The 23,582-nt window shown below is 40.4% G+C and overlaps 1 protein-coding gene and 1 long non-coding RNA gene across 4 annotated transcripts in view; one reads left to right on the top strand and one right to left on the bottom strand.

The window, feature by feature from the left end:
* Positions 1-277: 277 nt before the first annotated feature.
* The window catches only part of gal3st3 (galactose-3-O-sulfotransferase 3), a 60,472-nt gene continuing 37,167 nt past the window's right edge, over positions 278-23,582 (bottom strand). For all 3 annotated transcript variants that reach the window (XM_057334120.1, XM_057334112.1, XM_057334128.1), the window contains 2 exons: positions 10,418-10,515; positions 278-9,357 (listed from right to left, as the gene is read on the bottom strand). In XM_057334120.1, the coding sequence (XP_057190103.1) occupies positions 8,097-9,357; positions 10,418-10,512 (1,356 nt within the window). In that variant the 5' untranslated portion in view covers positions 10,513-10,515 and the 3' untranslated portion in view covers positions 278-8,096. The remainder of the gene's footprint in view (positions 9,358-10,417; positions 10,516-23,582) is intronic.
* LOC130554461 (uncharacterized) lies at positions 13,955-15,635 on the top strand. Its single transcript, XR_008962983.1, has 3 exons — positions 13,955-14,868; positions 15,261-15,296; positions 15,595-15,635. It is a non-coding gene; the product is annotated as an uncharacterized LOC130554461 (long non-coding RNA).

Here is a 23,582-nt window from a genome sequence, read left to right as displayed (position 1 = left end):
GATTCGTGACACGACAAAAGGATTGTGCTGACTGACAGGAAAAAGCAAAAATTTGTGCCCATGAACACTAATCAATAGAATCTTGTCTATATCACAAACTGCCATGAGACTGGGTTGATATTTGTATTATTTTCTCTCACATTACCCCACTTGATAAATTAGAAATATATTGGGGTCAGGTCACACTTCTTATAAATGGTTAGTCTTTCATTAATCAACAATGTTTAAATATGAACAAAAATAATAATAAAGCACACAAGCACAACAGGATTGTTTTTCCAGATTTAATGGTCAATATTATTACATCCCTCTTCACACGGCTTAAGAAGCCAAACTGAGATTGTCAGAAGCATTCAATTCAAAGCCCCTAAACAGATTTAAAAAGATTGCTTAATGTAGCAGTTAAATAAATACATAAAAGAATACATTTGATGGAACAGAATGTAGTGTCATTTTAACATACAACATGTAGCCAGTTTCATACACAGAAAAGCCCAATGCTTCACAGAATAAATCTCATTCTGTCTTCACAGTCTTCGAAATGTTCACACTATTACAATATACAGTACAGCAGCTTTTTTATTTTTGCTTTGTATACAGTAAATTAGGAAAATCACTTGTAATTCTGCTTTTGTATTACATTTAAAGATGACAACACACTTAATTGTTTGTGTCCAAATCATCTACTTGCATTATAACTCAAACAAGGACAAAGAATGAGTTTGCTCTTCATCCTTAAAATTTTACCCAGAATTCTGTTGTTCCTTTTTCATGAAACTGAAATCTATTATATTTACACTACTAAATACCCAATGGACAGGCCCAAATGGACGCTGTAGACATGCTCTGCTCTTCTGAGGAAAATCTGTGAAATTCTTCAAATTGGATTGGAACAAAATGGAATTTTAGATTAAGCTCATATTACGATGTATATAAACACTATCAAAATGATCCAAAATACTTAAACACACATGCAGATGGGTTGGAGATGTACATTTTGTGAATCACAAAAGATTCTGTGTAGGCATGGTAATGAGTATTTTAATTGCGAAAGAAATTGAAATTCTCATTACCTATTTCAGTATGTCTATTTCAGTATGCATATCTCCAATCTCTCTCAAGGTGTTTTTTTTGTTCGTAGAGAATAAAGAGGTCACTTCTACAATGACCACCTCAAAATGCTTTACAAAGAAATGCTATTTAGTCTTGGTTGTGAAGAACAATTTAACATGTGACTGGACATGTATTGTAGTTCAAAAATTGTTGGTAAAGAGCTGTCTAAATTTTGTCATCATTTATTCATCATCATGTCAATCAAAACGTCTTGGTTACGACTGTAACCTCCGTTCCCTGATGGAGGGAACGAGATGTTGTGTGAGAGACAGACTGGGGTTTGATCTTGAGAACCTATCATCTCCGAAAGGAATTTTAAAATGCCAATGGGCTTGGTGAATGGCACACGCACGCCAGTCCCCGCCCTGTGCATATGGGTATAAAAGGGAGGTGGCGGCGGCCATTCACTCATCTTTTGGGCTGAGGAACCTGAGAGACATCTCCCGGTCGCTACAGAGGGTCGGCGAAGCATTGTGGCATGAAGACACAACGTCTCGTTCCCTCCATCATGGAACGGAGGTTACAGTCGTAACTGAGATGTTCCCCTTCTGTCGGTCTCTCGATGTTGTGTTGAGAGACAGACTGGGGACCTATCTCAACACGCCACGGCGCTGAGCCATATCACGACCTCAAGCGGAGCGACACTGACTAGACTAGCGAGTCACAAGTGAGCGCTACCACGAAACTTCCAGTGGGATCAGTACTTAATAACCTACTGAGAGGCTCGTACTGATGGCCGCACGGACGGTGGCGTTCGTCTCTATTAGCGAGACGCTGCCCAGCACCGTGAGGAACACTGGGGAAACACTGCTCTTCTTGCTGAAGAGCATGCTACGGAGGCCACATTCTGCCACAAGGGGAGGTTACATGTGAGGACACCAACATGGTCTCACCGGTGGGGAGAACAACATGCGAAAAAATGCGCCAGCCCGAGTAGGGGGGACAGAACCCAGGTGAGGTAACCCACCGGAGGGGAGGTCACAGGTTCGCCGACAGGGGAACCAAGAGTGAAGAATCAACATACGGGGACGACCCTGCAGGGGAGTCACTCGGTATGGGGCAACAGTCCGTGTATAGGGATCCAGCTGAGCAGGGGTGACTCTACCAGTACTGGACTTGGTTACAACAGACCGCTCCGCCCGGTCTATTACCACAATTGCCAATGCTTAGTGATGGATAGAATGCCTGTACTTCATCCTAAGGGGGGAAGTGGGGAGGCTAGAATAGTGCGCTAGACTCGCCCGGGGAGGGGGAGAAGGCGCTTTCACAAGTGTACGCCCAACCCAGTTGCCGGCCTCACATGCCGGTGGCGTGTAAGACACGGGCTGACACTGGTTCCACACGGAGGTTGTAAAACCTCGCGAAAGTACTGGGCGTAGCCTAACCAGCAGCACTACATATGTCTGCCAGAGAAGCGCCCTGCACCAGTGCCCCGGAGGAGGCCACACCCCGGGTGGAGTGGGATCTCACTCCAAGCGGGCACGGGTGATCTTGGGACGAGTATGCCAAAGTAATGGCATCCACGATCCAGTGCGCCAATCTCTGTTTGGAGACAGCCCCCCCTGGTCTTAACAACCTGGAGCTTAACACGCTTAAAACTGTGGAGATGATCGTGGACTTCAGGAGAAAGCCCCCTGTTCTCCCCAAACTCACCATCATGAACAGCACTGTGACTGCAGTGGAGTCATTCAGATTCCTGGGCACCACAATTTCTCAGGATCTGAAGTGGGACACTCACATTGACTCTCACAAGGCCCAGCAGAGGCTGTATTTCCTTCGCCAGCTGAGGAAGTTCAACCTGCCACAGGAGTTGCTGAAACAGTTCTACTCTGCCATCATCAAATCCATCCTCTGCACTTCTATAACTGTCTGGTTCAGCTCAGCTACCAAATCTGATCTCAGAAGACTACGAAGGGTAGTCCGGACTGCTGAGCGTATCATTGGGACAACCATCCCCACTCTCCAAGAACTGTACTCATCCAGGATGAGCAAAAGGGCTGGTAAAATCACTCTGGACCCCTCACACCCAGCACACTCCCTTTTTGAAATGTTACCGTCTGGTCGACGCTACAGAGCACTGAGCATCAGAACGACCAGACACAGGAACAGTTTCTTCCCTCAGGCAATCCATTTTATGAACACTTGACATTAAACGCGGAACACACAACTCTATTTTACATTATTTATTCACCAAATTTGCACATATCAGACCTGTACATACATAATTGTCTATATTGTATATTGTGTTTTTGCTGTTTTGTACATTGCCTATTTCTATATTATTGTATATTATTTTTTATTTTTTTATCATCTGTGTTCTGTCCTGTTGCTGTCTTTCTGTTGCACTGTGGAGCTTCTGTCACTATAACAAATTCCTCGTATGTGGAAACATACTTGGCCAATAAAGCTCATTCTATTCTATTCTATACATACATTTTCAGCATGGATGGGGAGATGTTGCTCTCGAGTCTCTCTTTAGGAAGAGAATCTGATTCTCTTCCTAAAGAAGTCTGATTCAGGTTGCCTGGGATGAAGGTGGCTCGCAGGGATTTGATCACCTGCTGACTCCAGAGGAGGAGGCGTCGGGTGAGTTGTGACATCTACCGTGAGCGTATGCCGCCTTGACAATAGATGTACGCCACGGCAGTACGCCAGCACATGCTCGTCCTGCACGAGGGGTAGGAACCTCCTCGGTGCCAAAAGGACAGCCAACAACTCTAGGCAGTTGATGTGCCACCGCAGACGGGATCCCGTTCACTGGCCCGGTACTGCATGCCCGTTGCACATGGCACCCCACCCCTGCAGGGAGGCGTCTGTTGCAACCACTACGCACCTCGAAACATGCCCGAGTGGACTCGGAGAAAAGCCAGATCCGACCAAGGGGTGAGGGTGCGAAGGCACTGAGGCATCACCGTAATGCGCCTGGTGCCGGTGTGCCACGCCCTCCAAGGAACACGACTCTGAAGCCAGTGCTGAAGCAGTCGCATGTACATCAACCCGAGAGGGATAACCCCTGCCGAGGATGCCATGTGCCCCAGGAGCCTCTGAAAGTTCTTCAGCGGGGCCGCTGATGTCCGTCTGAAGTGTTTCAGACAGGTCAGCAGCGACTGTGCGCGTTCACTAGTGAGATGCGCTGACATACGGACAGAGTCGAGTTCCATACCGAGATAAAAAGAGCTCTGCGCCGGGGAGAGCTTGCTCTTTTCTCAGTTGACCCGAAGACCCAGTCGGTCTAGGTGCCGAAGCACGAGGTCCCTGTGCGCACGCCTTGCTCCCTGAGGGGAGCTAAGGCAGCCTCAGCGAGTTTGGTAAAAACCTGGGAAGACAGGGCCAGACCGCCCGTTGTACTCTCAATCCCCCGTTGTACTCTCAATCCCCCTGGCTCATCCGGTCAGGGCCGCTCTGTCTTTAGGCGGGTTCCCAATGGGGCAGAAGCCCCCTCCCACAGGGCTCTGCATCTCTAGCGGGCCGTCGTCTGGAGGGCCCCAATACCAGAGGGACCACCACGGGGGCGGGGCTGCTGGGTGGCAAGCTGCGCTCGGGACCTTAACGAGCGATAGGTGGCCGGGTCACGGTGGAGCAGTCTGCTTCTTCACCACGGAGAACCTCCACGGTGTCACCACACAGCCCCGCTTGCAAGATGGGCGCATCTAGAAGGCGAGCCTTCTGAGCGTCACTACGCAAGATAGAGCCACAGATGTCTCCCTTGGACCACTATCCTGGACATCGTCCGACCCAGAGCACCCGCCATGACCTTTGTCGCACGAGGCGCAAGACCGGTGGCGGTGCGCAGCCGGGTCAGCCTTCCCCTCAACCAGATCCTAATGCTTTGACATATGACCCAATGGGTCGCCATAGCATTATGGGCCTGACATACCGCCATAGCATGGAAGGCGGAAGCAGTTTAACCCACAGCATCGTAAGTCTTCGTCAAAGAGCTTACATGCCCGGGAAGGGAGCCTTGGTTGACCCCTCCAAGTGGCAGCGTCTGTGGTGCACTGCGACTGCACATTCCACCTGGGGGACATCGACATATCCCTTAGCTGCCCCACCGTCCAGGGAAGTAACAGCTCCTGAGCCCACGGCTCCTATGCTGTGAACGGCATATTCCACCTCTTTGTGAGCTCCTTATGCACCTCCAGGTCAGGCACGGCCGTCATCTCTGCGTCGCCTCATCTTGGGCTTGACCGCTTGGAGGCGGGAGCTCCAAGGGGTCTCCGTATCCGATGCTAGGAGGTAGCTGTCCGACGTTATGACAGAAAGTTCGTACCCATCCCGTTGTCGAGTCTGCCCGCTATGGGACGGTACACCGCCGCCCATCAGGGACGAGCCAGGTGAGCGTGCAAGGGCACGGATGATCCGCGAGCCGAAACTGGCGGAGTGACATCCATGTCAATCCCCAATCATCCCCGCCGCTCGCCGAAACAGTCAACCTCGCCGAAACGGCAGTAGATGCTCGGGAAACAGACGGGTTTGCGGCTACATTCCAGAGAATTCCAGAGAATGTAGCCAACCGTGACCGCAACACCTTAATCGACGAGTCCTGCGAGTGCATGCTGGAACCCCAACAAGCAATACAAGTGTCGTGCCCGTCTGACTCGGGAATGAGTCTGTCATACCCAAGAACACAGCTGCGACACATGCCCGAAGACAGCACAGACTGTGAGAGGAAATTTGCTCTTTTTAGAAATATCTGCAGCTCGCTGCCTAGACACCCAGGGGAAGTCCACTACCGAGAGGGAGAAATCTGCTGCTCCACGCCGTAAATCCAGCAGTCTGGAAGGAGAATTCTCGAAGAGAATAATCGCTTGACATGTACCGTCATGCAGGTTCCGAAGGATGAGTGAATGTCCACCGCCACCTCCCTTTTATACCCATATGCACGGGGCGGGGACTGGCATGCGTGTGCCATTCACCAAGCCCATTGGTGTTTTAAAATTCCTCCCGGAGATAATAGTTTTTCAAGATCAAACCCCAGTTTGTCTCTCAACACAACATCGAGAGACCGACTGAAGGGGAACTTATACTCTTCTGTCAATTTTGTGTCCATACAATGGAAATCGATGGGTGCCAATGTTGTTTGGTTACCAACGGTTTTTTAAATATTAGTTGTGTTCTGCATAAGTCAGTCAGTCACACAGATTTAGAATGACATGAGGGTGAGTAAATGATGACAAAATTAAATTTTGGGTGAACTATCCCTTTAGGAGGTGGAATGCTAAACTGTATACACCTTGTATTGGCATTTGTGTGGCTTAATGGTTTACAGCATAGATCCATGTCAATTAAATTCCAGACTACTTAAAGTATATTCTGTCTCAGGCATCTTCTAGACCACCCGGAAAGATGGAAGCTGATTCATGGGAGGATAACCATTTTGAAAATGCTTGTTGTCACTTTGATCTATGTTCAGACTAGTAATTACATTACGGTATCCAGTAGAATTGCATACCATTGCTATATTGCTCAAAAACACAAATTTCTCTAAAATACAATATGGCTTTATTAAAAATATGCCAGTGAGATCTTTTATCAAATGATGATGTATAAAAATGTCTTCTTCACTCAGGATAATGGAATAAAATAGCTTTAGGACAAAGAGTAGTGGAATTAGTGATATTCTTATTGCAGGAACGTTTGAATGAAAGCAGGAAGCTTGTCCATGTTCTTGGTGTTCCTCAAGAAACCTTCCAGAAAAGGTGTTGGATGGCAAAAAAATCAGTATTAGAAAATAAAATATATGTTCTAGAGGCTGTGAGGTATTCAGTTTCTATTTGGTGGCTTCAATAAAAGTGATGTAGTGTTGTAGAGTCCATCAAAGTCAAATAGCCAACTTCAAATGTACAACCTTGACTATGGTTTTACATTCCACCGTCAGATCACATTGTCGGAGGTTAGACCAGCGACATACTTGAGACATATGTGACTGCAAATGTGTCAGATTTCAAACAACAGTGTGTAATTTCTAAACCGTCAGACAGAATAGCAAAAATAACAACTGGCTCCCCAAACTGACCTCCGTTTTGCCATTGTTTAACGTACAATACAGTATGTTTCAGCATTGGTTGCTCCTACAGATCGAAATTCAGTTTGATTCTTTCTAACAATGTAGAGTTTTATTTCCTAATATAAACAATAAACATGACATATTTGCAACACTGCACCATAAAGCATTATCCCCAAAACTGAGAACACTTTAGAACAAAAGAAAACTTATCAGAGTAACTCTTCATTGCCTATGTATTTCATTCATCACTTATTCTCAGCATCTAGTAAAGGATGAGTGTTTTAAATGTAGGGCTTTGTAACCCAAGCACTGCCCAAGGAGAGGGTAAAATTTAAATTAGGTCTATTGAGAAGGTTGCATCATCACTAACACACTATGCCACCCACATATATGTGTCTTATGGCTCAGGCGCAGTCTCAGCATGTATTACAAGGTGCATTTGCTCAGCTGTAAGTCTTCTATTACCAGAGGCCTGAAATACAAACAAAAATTTTCTACAGTATACCAGTAGACAAAGGCTCAAGGTCATAATAGCTTGTTTGTTGCTGGTAAGGGTCAAACCAGCTTGACTATAATGGTCCGTAAGGTCAGCCCCACCCCACCCCACCAGCTGGTAAAATAACTGATCAACCATTTAGACCAGCTTGGACCAGCTAGAAACCATCTAAACCCGGTGTCGTGAGACTGTTAGTGTCAGTGTAGTAAAAACACAGTGGCTTAAATACAAAGGAATAAATAAGCAGAAATGGTCTTTTTAAAGTAAGAGATATTCCATGTTGCTTTTATGCCTTGAGAATATATTTTTGAATATATAATTCATTTTGAGAAGTACACAAACACACAGATTGTGTGTGTTTGTGTCAACTTTTAGAATAAGAGTTGAGTGTGTGCTCACATTCATGCTGTACAGGTATGACCAACATCTCATGGAAATCTACCTGCAGTCCAACTCAAGAGAGGAATAAACGCAGTTTAACTATCCTTTTATGCTGGTCATTGCCCCTCTGGTGCTCCGAGCCATAGTCCCTGACGGTCGCGGTAGCAAACTCGGAAACTCTTTATGCACCCGAACCTGTCCGGCGGCGTGTAAAGTCTGCTGGGAGTGCCGCAGAAATCGCTTCCGATAACGCAGCGACTCTGATCGGAGTAACAGCCGTGTATACTGCACTTCTGGCATTATCATCTTTAAACAGTCATCTCGCGGAGGCACGTGGCCTTTGTGTGTTACGTTGACTGGTAAATCATACCCAACAATCGCCACCTTGGCGCTCGGCTGCCAGGGCCGTAATTCCTTATTTGTGATCTGAGAAGCCGAACGAAGTGGTGGCAAATGTCCACCGAAGCAGCCACGTACAAGTCGATCCCGAGACTGACGCAACAGCTGGACTTCCCGCTCGACGCATGCTAGTCCCAATGCTCTTAGTTGCCGCCACAATGAGGCATTGAAGTGATCGTACAGTACGGAGTCTATGGCATTCCAGGCTCTGATTTTGGTTGTAATTTCACTGGAAAGGCTGCTTTTAGAGTCGGTGGTCCTCATGTTAAGACTGACATACAGAACATCGTCGAGGTCCCACGACAACAAGCGGCGTAGTAGCACTAGCGATTCGTCAAAGTGTTCTGCTATCATAACCAACGAGAACACTCGCTCCACCTCCACAGCAAACCGCTTCGCATACGCCGGTGCTTCTGACGACGGACGGTCCTTGTCGCCACCTAGGTCAAAGGTCAGCGTATTTCTTGCGTACATCGAATCCTTTTCTTCTGGACGATAGTAGCTCCATGGATGGTCCAGAAAAGTTTCTAAAGAGCCATTTGGAACACGTTTAAAGCTAAGGCAGTACTGATTATAGTAGCTAAACAGGGACTCAAACATGGCTCCTGGTTCCCGCAATATTGTTATGTACACTGTGTTGTTGGGCATGAGGCGTCGAAGCTCAGCACGGCTGAACCGTAAGTGATTGGTGATGATGTCCGGAGGTGTCGTATGTGGGTGGACGAAGTGGGCACTGAAGGGCCGAGGATAGCAGAATTGATGGTCACAGGTGGTAATGGGCAGCGCCACGGTGAGATTGTTACGTTCAGCAAAGCGGAAGAGCATGTTCTGCACAGTGGAGCTGGCTGTTTTGTGCGTCTTCAAGAAGGCTACACTGGTGTGTTTAGGAGTAGGATCACTACTGCCCTGGGTAAAGGAAAGCGTGGAGGATGGACACCCCAACCAGAAGGCCTCCAATGTTCTACAGACAGATGAACAGAAACCAAAGAGAATTAACGATATCACTGTCAGCCTTCAATTATTATTAAATATAAATAATCAAGTGACATGATGGTCACATAAGGCCTAATGAAAGGTCTAGGGTGGCTGGTTTCCACTGGCTTAATGGCTTCACAAATGTTTTGAGCTCCTGTCCATAGATACTGTGTGTATATATATATATATATATATATATAGTATATATGTGTGTGAGTGTGTGTGTGTGTGCGTGCGTGCGTGCGTGTTTTCTATGGGATGCTATACATAGATCGTCTGCAATATTGGAACATTGCGAGCCAGTTTGTGAAGGGTTGCCAAGTCCATATTTTTTCTGTGGAATTTTATTAAGCTAGTTTAGATTGGATTTTTTTGCACAGATCTGGCAACCCTGCCAAGTGGTCCGTCAACACTTCAGCATTTATATACTGTACATGTATGATTATCAAACGTTATTTGCTATTGTCTAAACCCAACATTACGCTTATGTTTCACATAACGCAATACAACAAGATGGTTATCCCTTTTTTTTTAAGAATTTAAATCCCTGTAGTTTTTACAGTCAGGGGCAATGCAGTGTTGTGGCACCTTGGCAAACTGTCAAACGAGTCAAGTCAGTGGACCGTTCCAAAATGGAGGACGCATCTACATATCTGGAGCAGTCGAACATGCATCTATACATATCTATGCTCCTGCCAGCTTAACACCTTCTTGGCAAGGCATGGAGACCAACTACACTAGCTGCAAAATAGGGTCTGGGAAACCAATACAGTATAAAAAGCTTATAATTTACAGTTATGTCTATCCAAACCTGTATAGATTTCTTTTGTTCATCAAGTACAAAATGGGAAATACTGGAGGTTGTGCTGGTCTACTCTCTTGGCTTTTTTACAGAAGTTAATCATTCAGGATACAGTTGATTTTTGCATAAACCTTAATCTACTGGTTTACCCTGCTGAAAAGCCCAATTTAGATTTTCTTTTCTTGATCTACGGTCATCAATGAGGTAGGAAAAGATGGAAGGAGCATTCATCTGAGATTCTTACAAGTTCAAGTGACCCCCATGGTGCAGAAGCAGGCTGACAGTACTGATGGTTATTAATACTAGAAATATCTTCTTTTGAGACATATCCAGCTGCATTCACTGCAATAAAAAGGAGAGAAATTAATGGTATTTTAGGTGAACATTAATTAATAATTAATTAGACATACCTTTAAAACACATTCATAACATACATTCGTTTCTTTTTAATAAAAAACAAATGAATAAATTCATAATAGGAATTGTAAATGCCTATTCACACATAATGTTCTGCACTAAAAATGAGTGCAGTAAACATTTAAATTTGAACCAATGGCTGTGAATGTGTGTTAAAATGATACACACATTCATTTTCCATCAATGATTAGTTACTAGAAAAAATAAGTCCCAAAATTTCCCAAGTCCAGGGTTTTTCCTGCATAGAGAAATTGGAGGCGGCCGCCTCCGTCAAATGTCGTGCCGCCTCAGGCTCTCGCCAAAATTATGTTGCGAGTCTTCACAAGAAATGCTGCATGCATTTATCAGACTGTCATTTGTAACTGCAGTTGCGACATTACGCCACAGTTGAGGCGCTGTTTCGTTATCAGCACACTGAGGCATTAAAAAGAGTTGCAGAACAAGAGCCAGCCTGTGTTTCACGGCTGTTTGATTTGCATCCAAGTACGTTTAATTTCTTGAAATTTATTGAATGAACATGACGTACATCATTGTAATGTCTTTAGCGGTGCAGTTGGATCGTTGAATCAGCGTATACTGTACACAGCGAGTTCGCCAGTATGAACGCACATTGCGTTCAGAACGACTCGCACACGAATGACTCATTTGAACCGATTCATTTAAACTATTGAACTTTTCAGTCACTAGCGAATATAAGAGATCCTTGAATCATTTAAAGTCAACCACAGAGAATGCAAGATGTGAATGAGCTTTGCTCATTTACACTGTAAAAATTGAACAGTTGGATCAACTAAAAAAAATGAATACAAATGGTAAAACCTAAAAATGTTAAGTTGGACCAATTTAAATTTCCCAGGTGAAAAAACAGTAAAAAATTATGAGTTGGATCAACTTAAAAAAAATATTCCAAATGGTAAAACCTAAAAATGTAAAGTTGGTTCAATTTAAATTTCACAGCTGACAAAAGTGTAAAAAATTATCAGTTGGATCAACTTAAAAAATTACTTCAATTGGTAACACTTACAAAAATTAAGTTGGTCCAAAGTCACCATCATGGTGATCAGTGTTTCCTTGAGTTGAGCTCTTGACCCCTGACTTTCATATTCAAATTTGTTTGCCAATGTCTGTTTAAAGCTCATTTGTTGCTTTAAAATTTGTGTGGTTTTAAAGTATGTTGTTATGGCATGCAAATGAGCATTTTATTGACTGGTGTTGGTTGTTAAAATATCCATCATCCTGTAGTTTGATTCACTGATCTCATCTAGATTGCATGCTGTGTTGCTAAAAGAACATTATAGTGGAAGGGAATTATGCATTTTGATGTTTAAAATGATTCATGAAAACTGGACGCAGAGTTAATCGAAAATAAATTTTAGAGGAGTTAAGATGCACACAGACATCAGGAATCGGTGTATGAATCTTAACAATGGTGACAATCAACAGACTAATTCAGATAAACAGATCAACTGAAATGCATGCTGGGAATCATGAATGAGTTTTGTACTTTGATGTTACCCAGCATGCATTGCAGCATGAAGCTTTCGTTTATTGATTGTCACCATGGTTGAGATTCATACACTGATTCTTGATGTCTGTGTGAATCTAAACTCTTCAGAAATTTAAGATTAAATTTGCATCCTGTTTTCACGAATCATTTTATCATTTATACGTCAAAATGCAAGCAAATCCATTTCCACTGTAGTGTTCTTTCAGCAGCACAACAGACGATCTAAATGAGATCAGTGAATCAAACTACTGAATGATGTACATTTGAACAACCAACATTAGTCAATAAAATCTTCATTTGCATTGCCATAACAAATATACTTTAAAATCGGTGTGTCTTTAAAGTACTTTAAACACACAGTGGCAAACAAATTTATAAATGAAAGTCAAGGGTCAAGAGCCCAACTCAAGGAAACACTGATCACAATGATGGTGACTTTTCATAGATAAGGAAATTTAAGTTGGACCAACTTAATTTTTCTAAGTGTTACCAATTGAAGTAATTTTTTAAGTTGATCCAACTGATCATTTTACACTTTTGTCAGCTGTGAAATTTAAACCAACTTTACATTTTTAGGTTTTAGCATTTTGGAATATTTTTTTTAAGTTGATCCAACTCATAATTTTTACAGTTTTTTTACCTGGGAAATTTAAATTGGTCCAACTTAACATTTTTAGGTTTTACCATTTGTACTCATTTTTTTAAGTTGATCCAGCTGTTCAATTTTTACAGTGAGAAAGACTGGTTAATTCAGTTGGCTATTGTGGGCTGAAAAGTAATTTGAAATGATAAAAAAGCTTTATTTGTTTCAAAAACATTACTTTTATTCAACCAAACAGAAATGTTTTATATAACTTAATAATTGTCATTTTTATCTAATTTTATTAGAACTTTGAATATGTCAAACTCAAAGTCACTTTGGTTAAGCCACTTAAAGGTACGGTAGGCTTACGTGTGTGTGTACAAGATCAGGATGGCACCACCTCCACCTAATTTTGAGCCAGGAAAAACCCTGAAGTCTCTCTTTCAAAGATATTCTAAAGTACTGGTGAAATTCTTAATGATACAGCTTCAATTCTTCTATCAGCCTGTGAAAATCCCCCAGCATGAATCTCACAACAATCATCTTGGTGTAAACAGCCACTGTAATTTGGTTAACCATACTCTCTTTCAAGATGGCTATCAAATAGAGCACCTTTTAAAAGATATGGTCATAAAACATGCTCCAGGACAAAGACAAAAACTGAAATAAGAACGTAGACCTGTCACATATTTACTTTCTAACTGCCTGTTACCTGTCTAGCACTAACAAGGTCTTGGAAAACATCCACACGTACTCTTCCCTCAGCTTCTAATTACAACTATCTCATCTCCACCTGCCTTTCACTCTCACCATATCGAATGGCACATTTACACAACCTGCCTTTATTTTCACTGATACTATAGTATGTAGTTTAATTAGAATTAGCATTACAGAAGGATAAGCTCTCTTACTACTCAATGACAATCTGAATATCGAGATCAAAGTCAGACTGAATAACTGAACTGCCAATAAAAAAGCCATCGTAGCATGGTAATTCAGAGCAAATAATTCCAAATATGATCATAGCAACACCATTGGCAATAGATTCTTATTTTGTTGTCGTCAGGATTGTTTGCAGAGTTATATGTTCTTGGACAGCATTGTTTGCAGAAACACCAGAAATGGTTACTATGTAACAGCCAGGTTTGATGGACTTCACCGCATGTATACACACAGTAAAAAGAAAAAGTGCCTCAAATATCCTGTTGTGTACTCAAAGAACCTTAAACTGTATTTTAGGTGCTCCAAAGCTCTTTTTCTCTATAAAAGGGTTATGGTGGAACCATCTATAGTCTTTGTGGTTCTTCCAGGAACCTAGAAGATTCTTGAATAACCCCACATTCAGTTGTGAAGTTCTGGAGTCACCTTTTCACTACACTGGGACCTCAAAGTGCTTTGCGGGTTATTGAAGGAACTCAAATTCTAAAAAATGGTTCTTGTAAGATCTGTAAACTTGTAAGTGGTTCCTGTAGAATCTCTCTTATACATGACAGTATCTAGAGGAACCCCCAAAAATTCTGCATGAAATAGGGATTTTTAGTGTCTGATCATTTCGATGTTTTTTGAGAATAAGAATAGTCCAAAGTTTGGTTTTTGGCCCCTGCTAAGTGAACACACATTTTAAAATCATGCGCATGATTAGAAAAGGCTAAATGTTATTTTGAAAAATTTCAGCAAGCTTTTTGATTATTTTATATTTCTTATTTGTATTATATCATTAATTATATTAATATATTATAAATAAACATTTTTATTCTATAAGTAGATCCTAAGTCACTGAAATCTTTTGAAAATGTAAACGTTGTTGTGCTTTCCATCCAAACAAACTGCAGCTGCTCTGTGTGTTTATTGTGCAGTTTCGCCCTCCACAGTACTTTGGCGCTGTTGGCCCAATGTCGCAGCGTCAAGGCATGTGCCATGTGGCGCTTTCGTTAGTATGTGTGTTTAACTTTTTCCAGCTCTGCGCAGACCGATCACCTTATGACAAAAAGCATACGGACTTAGAATAACATCTCTAAAGCATACAGAGCAGTCAGTTCACAAATAGCTCTCACTGTGCTGTGATGTCGCCGATCCGTCTGCGATCAAACATCAGTGGCACGAGTGTTCACCGGTGTTGTTCCGCTCGCGCGACAGGCGGGAATTCAAAATAACGGATCGCAACAACCTCTCGACTGTCCCATTGGATGTAATTAAAGTCAAAATATATAAATAACTTAAATATACTAACTATATACTATTTATATAAATGTATACTCTGACACGTCTAATTGTATGGCCGCTTTTGGCTGTTTAAACCATTTATTTACACAGTGTAGGCAGCGCATGTTTTAGCCGAGATGCTAACGAATATAAGTTAAGATGAAGCTTGTTTGGCTAACGTTAAATGCGTAACGTTAGTGTTAATGACAAACAATGACTTTTAGCCACTTTTAGCTATTATGTTCACTTTTAGTGAATGTATAGCTCTTTTTTAACTTATTGATGATTGTGTTGAATGGTTTTCCCACCCATGTTACATAAATTGTCTGTAATTAAATATTTTTATCATTCAGTTCTGTTTTTATCCTTTTAACTCAGAATTTTCAGTATTTTCCAGTTGAGCAGCAAAAAAATGTAAGTATTATATTTATTACGATATATTCATTATTATGTTATTTGTTATATTTGCACATGTAAAAATACTCATTGACAATGGAAAATCTGAATAAAGTGGATTATTACAGTTGTTGCTATAAATAGCCTATTGTACTCCTTAACCATAGACCAAAACAGTGACTTCCAGGCATTGTAATATTTTGTTTGTTCTTTGTTACATTTGTAAACCAATTTGTGATGTGCTAAATGATTAAATTTAATGTTTTATGAGACGTTATCTAAATCCCTCTTTTTGGTCTCCATGTCTTATTCGCAGGGACACCCAAGGCCAACAGACCCAGCCCACCCTGATGCTCATCCTTGCACTGCCAGGGACACCCAAGGCCAACAGACGCAGCTCCTGTTCTCTTTTTGCCATAAATACATATCTACTTTAGCAATGCAAAATTGTGAAATGTACTATAGAAATAATTTTTACTTTGACTACATGGGTCCTCACACCACCTGGTAATAGCAGGAAACCCATTTGGAGAGAACAGCATTGTTTTCTCTAGCTCGCAAGGATTTGCTATTTGGCAAATTACAACTTTACCATGGGTGTAGGCCTTGCTATGAGAGACTACTTTTTTGCTGGACTTTTTTACAATTGTACATTTGTACAAAGTACCTGAAATATTTCTGTATGTACAGTATATTTAAAATTAAGGCAAATTATTTGGTTAGTTTTGTTAATATAAAGACTTTTCATTTATAACAATATCACCAACACAATATTAATTATACATGTGATTTCATGAATTGAGAATGGTAATGTTCAATATTGACCATTCTGTAAATATTTATTCAATGTAAATTGTTGTTTATCAATAAACTGTTGTATTTGATTTACTATTTCTGCTTATTAAAATATTGTGAATAGCAAATATAAACTGAAATGGTGCCTTGAAGCACCCAAGATGGTTCCAGACCATTTTAATAAAAGGGATCCCCAAGAAGCCTTGGAGGGTTCCTCAGAGAACCGCCCTTCATTAAGCGGTGCCTTGAGTTTCCGCTGAGGGTTCCGCCGGCGTGGCAATGTGAAGAACCCCAAATGGTTCCTCAAAGTACCTTTAATTTTTACAGTGCAGAGTTTGCTTTTTTCGCTCAAATTACGTGCAATGAATTTACATTTGCACAATAATAATATTTACAGCAATCGGTTTCTGCAAACAATAAGTTAAAAGTAAAAGTAGTGGAACATAAAGACTAATGAGAGACACAGAGACACCATGATTTTGGGACACAATGATGTCCGTGATGTCAGGCTTTTAAGGGGTGTACATGTGTTTGCAAAGCCTACAAAAAATCTTCACAATAAGCTGTAAAATATAACAAGTCAAGAAAGCTCTCTGCTACGTTTTCTATACACTATCAAATTAAACATTTACATTGAAAACACAACTGCATTAGGCTAAATAATGTTATGAAATAGTTTTAAATATTTGAAGAGTTTGGTTCCAAAATGAGATAACTCAGTTTACATTTTTTTTGCAAAATCATGTTCTTTATTATGTTATCATGTTTTTCTTTGTGTTTTATTGTGTTAATAAATTGTGTTATAGCTGTATTTTTTTGTTATTATGGGTTAAATCAAAACAAACCAACTGCAGTTTGATTGATATTAATTGGAATGCATAATAAAAAAACATGATTTTTTTTTAATTAAAAAACTGAGTTATCTCATTTTGGAACCAAACTCTTCATTTTTTAAATTATACTTTAAACGAAATTAAAACAGTGACCAAGTGACCATCTAATGAGTCATTGAGTAGTTCATTCAAACGATTCGTCAAACGGCTGATACACCAGATGTTTATGCATGGACCAGGGGCTTAATTTCCACTGGGGACAGGGGGGACATGTCCCCCTCACTTTTCAAAATCCCGTTCGTGTCCCCCTCATTTTCAAATTTGTTTGTAATGATTCTTTAACCACACGCCGTCATCGCCACTGAGAAGTACTAGGACCGAGCTGGACACAGTGCCTGCATGCACACTAAAAATAGATCACTGAAAGATTGTTTTCAATCACATGATTTTTATTTAATAGAAATTTGTTTTTACGTGGTCGTTGTTTCGGTAGGCTATGTTAAGCGGTTTCCTTATAATGGACTTCTATGGGGAAGAAACGCGACGCGTGATTTATTACTTTTTTCGTTTGACAAGGACTCATTCTTTTAAAAGCAGTAGTGTTTATGACAAGGCTTGACAGAAACGTGGGCTTTCATGGTTTAATCCATTTAAACAATCAAAAACGATGCAAAACATAGGTATTTTGAATTTGTGATAGGATTCGAATCAAAAACATTTTTCCCCATTTTGTGTCCCTCCCACTCCTCAAACCAAAGTTACAAATGTAATAAAATCAGAATAATACTTGCGTTTTGGTAATTGCCTAATTATTTTTGGTTATTGGTTGTTTTAATTAGGTTACTTGTTTGCCGCTAAGGAAGCGTTAATGTCAAGCCCTGGAGTCTATGTGGGGCCCAGCCCCGGTCAGCCCAGGCCCAATTTAAACCCTGCACACAAACATCCACCTGAGATAAAAGAATGCCATTTTATTCATTTTCAAAATCTGTGAAACTCTAAATAGCACAGAAAAGATACCTTATCAACTATCACCCTGACTAACACAATAGGCTGTGTCGAGCAATATTTTTTTTTTAAATTAAAATATTACACAAAAATAGTTCAGAAAATGTGAAAATGCCCTAAACTCCTCTAGAAGAGAATAATTATTTTTAATTAATGAGTCCTTCAGATCAACTCATTGTGTTAAGATCAGTGTTTAATATTACATTCAGACCTGTACAATGCAGTACAATGTTGAGTAATACAAAATTGTGGCAGAATTGTGTTCTTAATCTTAATTTATCAACTTCTATGCATTACTTCCTGGTCAATAGGTCTATACTGTATAGGCACCATCATAGACCCATACAGTGGTTTGAGCCATTTTTCCATTGAATGTTTCAATAAATAGCTGGTTTTAAAAATTAATGCAAAACCGAGATGGTGGTTTACTTATGATATGCCAACTTAAGGCTATGTTTATATATGCCCTGGCAGTAATTTTCTACAGGTGTTGTCTTTGACCCTGTTATTTGATAAGCAGGTACATGCAATAGTCAAATCGTGTTTTTTTCCAGTTGAGACTACTGGCCAAGGTTAAAAACTTAACTTCTGAGTTTGAGAGAGTAATTCATGCATTTATATCCTCTCGTAGACTGTTGGTCAATCCATGCTATGATAAATAAGATCCGTTTGCTGTTTGCAAACGGTCAATCCATGAACCGTTTGGAAATAGTCCAAAATGCAGCGGCCAGACTTGGTTGTCGGTATGTTTTAGAATAAAGGAGTTAAAGGAGCCATTCTTTTGCAGTTTTTGAAGCTTTGGTTATGTTTTTGGGGTGTTTAACAATGGATGTTCATGTTTCTAGTTTCAGAAAAAAAGCTTCATATTTAACATATTTCAAGTCTATTGTTCACTGCTGTCCCTCTTCTAACAAAACTGGATTTCTTCCGGTCTATATAAAATCCCTCCGTCCGAAACGCTCTGATTGGTAAAGCTGACCAGGTCTGTCGTGATTGGTTCCCCGCTTAGAGCATGTGTCTGAAGATGTCCCACTAGGGATGCTCATTTCGGTAAATTTCCCTAACCGAGAACCGACAATCATTATCCGAACATCAGGGTTCTTACACCTTTTCCAACATCAAAATCCAGCACTTTAAAAGCACTTTTAATGTGTGTTTTTATACTTTCCCAGTCACTTACAACTGCGTTAATTACATGCTGACATACATATACTGTATGTTCCTTTGTAGATAATCCATAGTTATACTGTATGCCAATTATATGTAATTATACTATATACTAACTATACTAAATTTATTCCATAAAAGACTTGAGCAAATTGTCATTTAACTCACAAAGCAGACATCCTATACAGTACTCTGGGCACTTATTTGTAATTGATATGATTTGACCACATAAAATAACACAAAAGAAACATGGAAAGAACATGGGTGCGAATTATAGGTTGCCGCCGCATCACAAATAGAGAATCGATCAAGTTTTTCTTTAAATTTAAAACAATTTTTGCTCATTAAGATGCAATTAATATAATACTGTTCCTATGTAATTTGTTTTGAAAATTAGTCACCAAATGTGGGAACAGTAGGTTGTAAGCTTTCAAATGATATATTTAGTTTGTCAATATTACTTTAGGATAAGACTAAGGTACTGTTTTAACATAATGGAAAATGCCCCACCTGTAAATTTGTGACAGTTCAGAAGAAAAAAAATGAACTGGTTATCATATCTATCATATGTATTTCAATCTTAAAGATATTTGTTTAACATTACGTTATAAAAGTTCCCTTGATTGTATTTTGTTCAAACTTTTGTGTAGTGTTAAAAAACTAAAACAGGAATGTATTTCTCTGTTTCAATACACAGCCACTAGATGGCGCATCTACGCCATTTATACCACACAGCACCCAACCCCCACCCCGTCCAAAAACATTTTGCACTTTAGGCGGGTGATCCCAGCGAGCTAAAAAAAATAAAATAAAATCTTTATTTATACGAAATAAATCTAATCCCTGATATCGTTAACATCGTATTAGCACTTTGTTGTTTGATGAAAGAAAGAATTCGCGACACTGCAGAATTCAGACGGTGAGCACACACACACAACTTGACGTAGTTTTTAAGTAAGACAGGCTAATTTCTGCCCCAGTCGCTGTTCATTTCCGACCATATCTGGCAAAAAAGACCTACAATTACACTTTACATCCCTCCCGAAAATGTATTAGTTCGCGAATTTTTCCATCTACCTTAAACTTAATTGGCCTAATCGAAAATTTCGAAATAATCGAAAAACTTACCTTTCATGTGGCTTGGAAGTAGGGCTGCACGATATTTTATTGCGGTACCACTAAATTCTATTGCAATCGAGCTGGCTGCGATATGCAATGTGTCAATATTTTTTTAATGCGTAGCTTGTCTGTGAAGCACGGCTCTGGGATCAGTAGGAAATGCTGCTCGATCTAAAAGCAGTGCGAGTTTGAGTCGCTTATAATGTGCATTTGAAAAAGCAACACCCGTCAAACATGATCATTATATACTTTATTATCATAAAAATACCTGATGAGGCTTGAGCAACAGTGATAAAAGCATGTCCATAAGCATAGATTCTAGAACGTGTTATGGTCTTCTTCTGCAGTGCGTATTTGTAGTTTCCGCACGAGAGCGCTCTCTGGCTTTCGGATGCAGCAGCATTTTCCCGTACTTCACTCAAAAGCTGTGCATAAATCACGTGACATTTATCGTCGGTTTATCGTGCCAGCCCTACTTGAAAGCGCAGCTGGCCCCATGGTGAAGAGCTGCACGTCCTTTTTGCATACTTTGCAGGTGGCCACTCGAGGATTTGGTCCACGTTTTAGCCATAATTTGTCATTTTCGTCCTCCAGCCAACGAGCATTGAAACGGCAAACGCCCGGCATATTTTCATCTCCTACTCTGCTCCACCAGAGGGCGCACATCCAAAAGACTGGTAGATAACATTACAGCCACGCGCCGATTTTTTTCGTATTTTCGTTATGTGCAAAATGTATATTTTATTTCAAAAGAAAAATTCTCCGTAAAATTGCGAATTATTATGAAAGCAACGAAATTAAAGTTTTAGGCAGTTTTAAGCACTTGATCCCAAATCCAATCACTTTTCTAACCTTACAATGACTATATTCAAATTCAATCATTTTACAGGATTTAAAGCACCCGTACGAACCCTGCAGAGAATGTCACAGCGTATTGTGAGCGCGATTGTCCCGTGTCTATATTTAAAGGGTTCATATGGTGGAAATACGTGTCTTTGGTGTGTTATAAGTTGCCCATGCATGTATTAGACACGTAACTTGCAAAAATTAAAGTGTCGGAACAAAAGATGCATTCTATCTAAAAGCGAATGCTCACCCAGACCTGCCTGAAACACCTCGTGTAACCACACCCTGACGAATGTACGTCACTTCGTAACATGATAAGACCACCCAAATCTAAACGCAAGTGAGGTGGGCGTACTTGTAAATCTCATTGTATCGTCACCGCCGCAGCCATGTCGTGGAGACGCTGTGTTTCGTTGCGAAAAGAAAGACTCTTTGTTTGCCCTGCCAAAAGATGAGACAACTAAAAACAAATGGTTACATTTTATTTACAACACTGTTCCAGAAAAGTACAATCCGAATGTTCAAGTTTGTGCAGCGCATTTCACAGACGATTGCTTCATGAACCTGGGAGAGATCAAGGCCGGCAGTGCACGAAAGCTTTGGTTAAAAAGTGGGGCCATTCCAACCATTAAAACTTTGCTGGCGCTTCAGATTCGCGACCTGTAAGTACATTTTTATTGTAAATGACTTTGTTACAGACTAACGCGAGTTGAGTTTGTCGTGTGTTTGTGATCTGCAAATGCAGACACGTGCGCAACGTGAAAAAAGACAACATAAGTCCTAATAATCAGTAATTATGTTCCAAATAGAGGCAACAAATGTCGTGTTTATAATGTCTTTTTATATTTAGTATTTATTTTGGGTTTATTGTCTTTGTTGAGTCGCAACGAGACGTGGCGTAACACTGGTTGATAAAGAAGGGCCAAAGCGCTCGCGTTATTTATACCATTCCCTTCTGTAATGCGAGCTTGTTTCTATCTCACACAAACTCTGTATGATGTATATGGTTGTTTGTTTATAGTCTTTATAACGTCGTATATAAAAGGTAAAACAGTTAGCTATAGTTTTTAACTATTTAACATCATATTTTTTTAATAAAACCTTACCAATCCTTTACGTCCTGCTCAAGTTGCGCTGGCAAAGTTGATGTATCGGCTTGATCATCTTCATTTTCCGGATCAGATTCAGCCTCGAATTGATATAAGGAAGTACCGATGACATTTTATCACCTGTCAGTACAATTGCATGGGAACATGATGTTCTGAATATGGTAAGAGGCGTTACATTTCCGTAAAACGCTTGCAGTATTCGACCAATCACTACGCACTGGTTAACTGGCCAATCATAGCACACCTCGCTTTTCAGAGCGATGAGCTTTGTAAAAAATCATACAAACATGCACGGTATGTGGAAAATACAACGTTTTTGAACCTTAAATCGTGTATACACATTGCATTCCATCTAAAACAAACGATAATATTAGTTTTAGCCCTGTCATATGACCCCTTTAAAACAAAGAACTTGAACCACTGCCAGCAGCATGCATGGATATTTTCAGATAAAAATGTCATTTTAATTTGCGTCTTATGAAATTTGGACAAATACAGTAGGTAGTCAACCAGAATTCTCTCTACCGCCACATTGAGTGCCGCCATTGGGGAAGGGTGGCAGTTAAAAAACATTTACATGTGAAACTAGTTCGCCAAATTTCCGCCAGGAGGCGCAAAGGGAGAGTTTGCGCCTTCAGTACTTAACCACATGTACTGTGAAACAGTGAAATTCAATGTGATAAATTCATTAAAGGCAACACATTAAAGATTAAAACAAGAGTTATTCACGTTTATAATAACAAAAAAAAGCGATATAGGCAGAGAATTGAGCCAAATGTAGGACATAGTAAAGTAATCATTAAATCATTAAAACAAAAATCATTAGAACAAACGTGTTATGATCACAGAGGTTCATATAAGGATCATTTTTTTTCTGCCAGTCTAAAGCGACTGCATATACCTGATAGTTATTAGAACACACTATTATAATTTAAAAAATAACCAAGGACATAATCTGTCCTTATACGAGCAAACTGTTTGATTGTTTTTAAAAAGTTCCATAACTACAGTTTAATACGTCCCTATTCGCGGGTAAGCTTTTATAAGAAATGTATCTTTATTGAAGGATAATCTTATTTCCACCACAGCGCAAACGCAATGAAGTTCAATATTAAATTTTATAATAACATTAAACAGTCTTCATTTAACATATCACCAAGTAAAACAAAACCGTAAACATTTTGAACGCGCAACATCTTATGGTAAGAGGCGTTACATTTCCGTCACACGCTTGGTATTCCACCAATCACTATGCACTGGTTAACTGGCCAATCATAGCACACCTCGCTTTTCAGAGCGATGAGCTTCGTAAAAAATCTGCGCGTTTCAGAGAGGAGATACAAACAAAACTAACCTAAACTATACTAAACTAAAAAGAGCCTATTTCCAAGTCCCTGTGATATTACGGTCTCTAGATATGGCTTGGGTCA

This window comes from Triplophysa rosa, linkage group LG1 (genome assembly GCF_024868665.1).
Source record: "Triplophysa rosa linkage group LG1, Trosa_1v2, whole genome shotgun sequence".
Taxonomy (NCBI): domain Eukaryota; kingdom Metazoa; phylum Chordata; class Actinopteri; order Cypriniformes; family Nemacheilidae; genus Triplophysa; species Triplophysa rosa.
The sequence above is the reverse complement of the archived record's forward strand: the minus strand, read 5'-3'. Positions and strand labels throughout refer to the sequence as shown.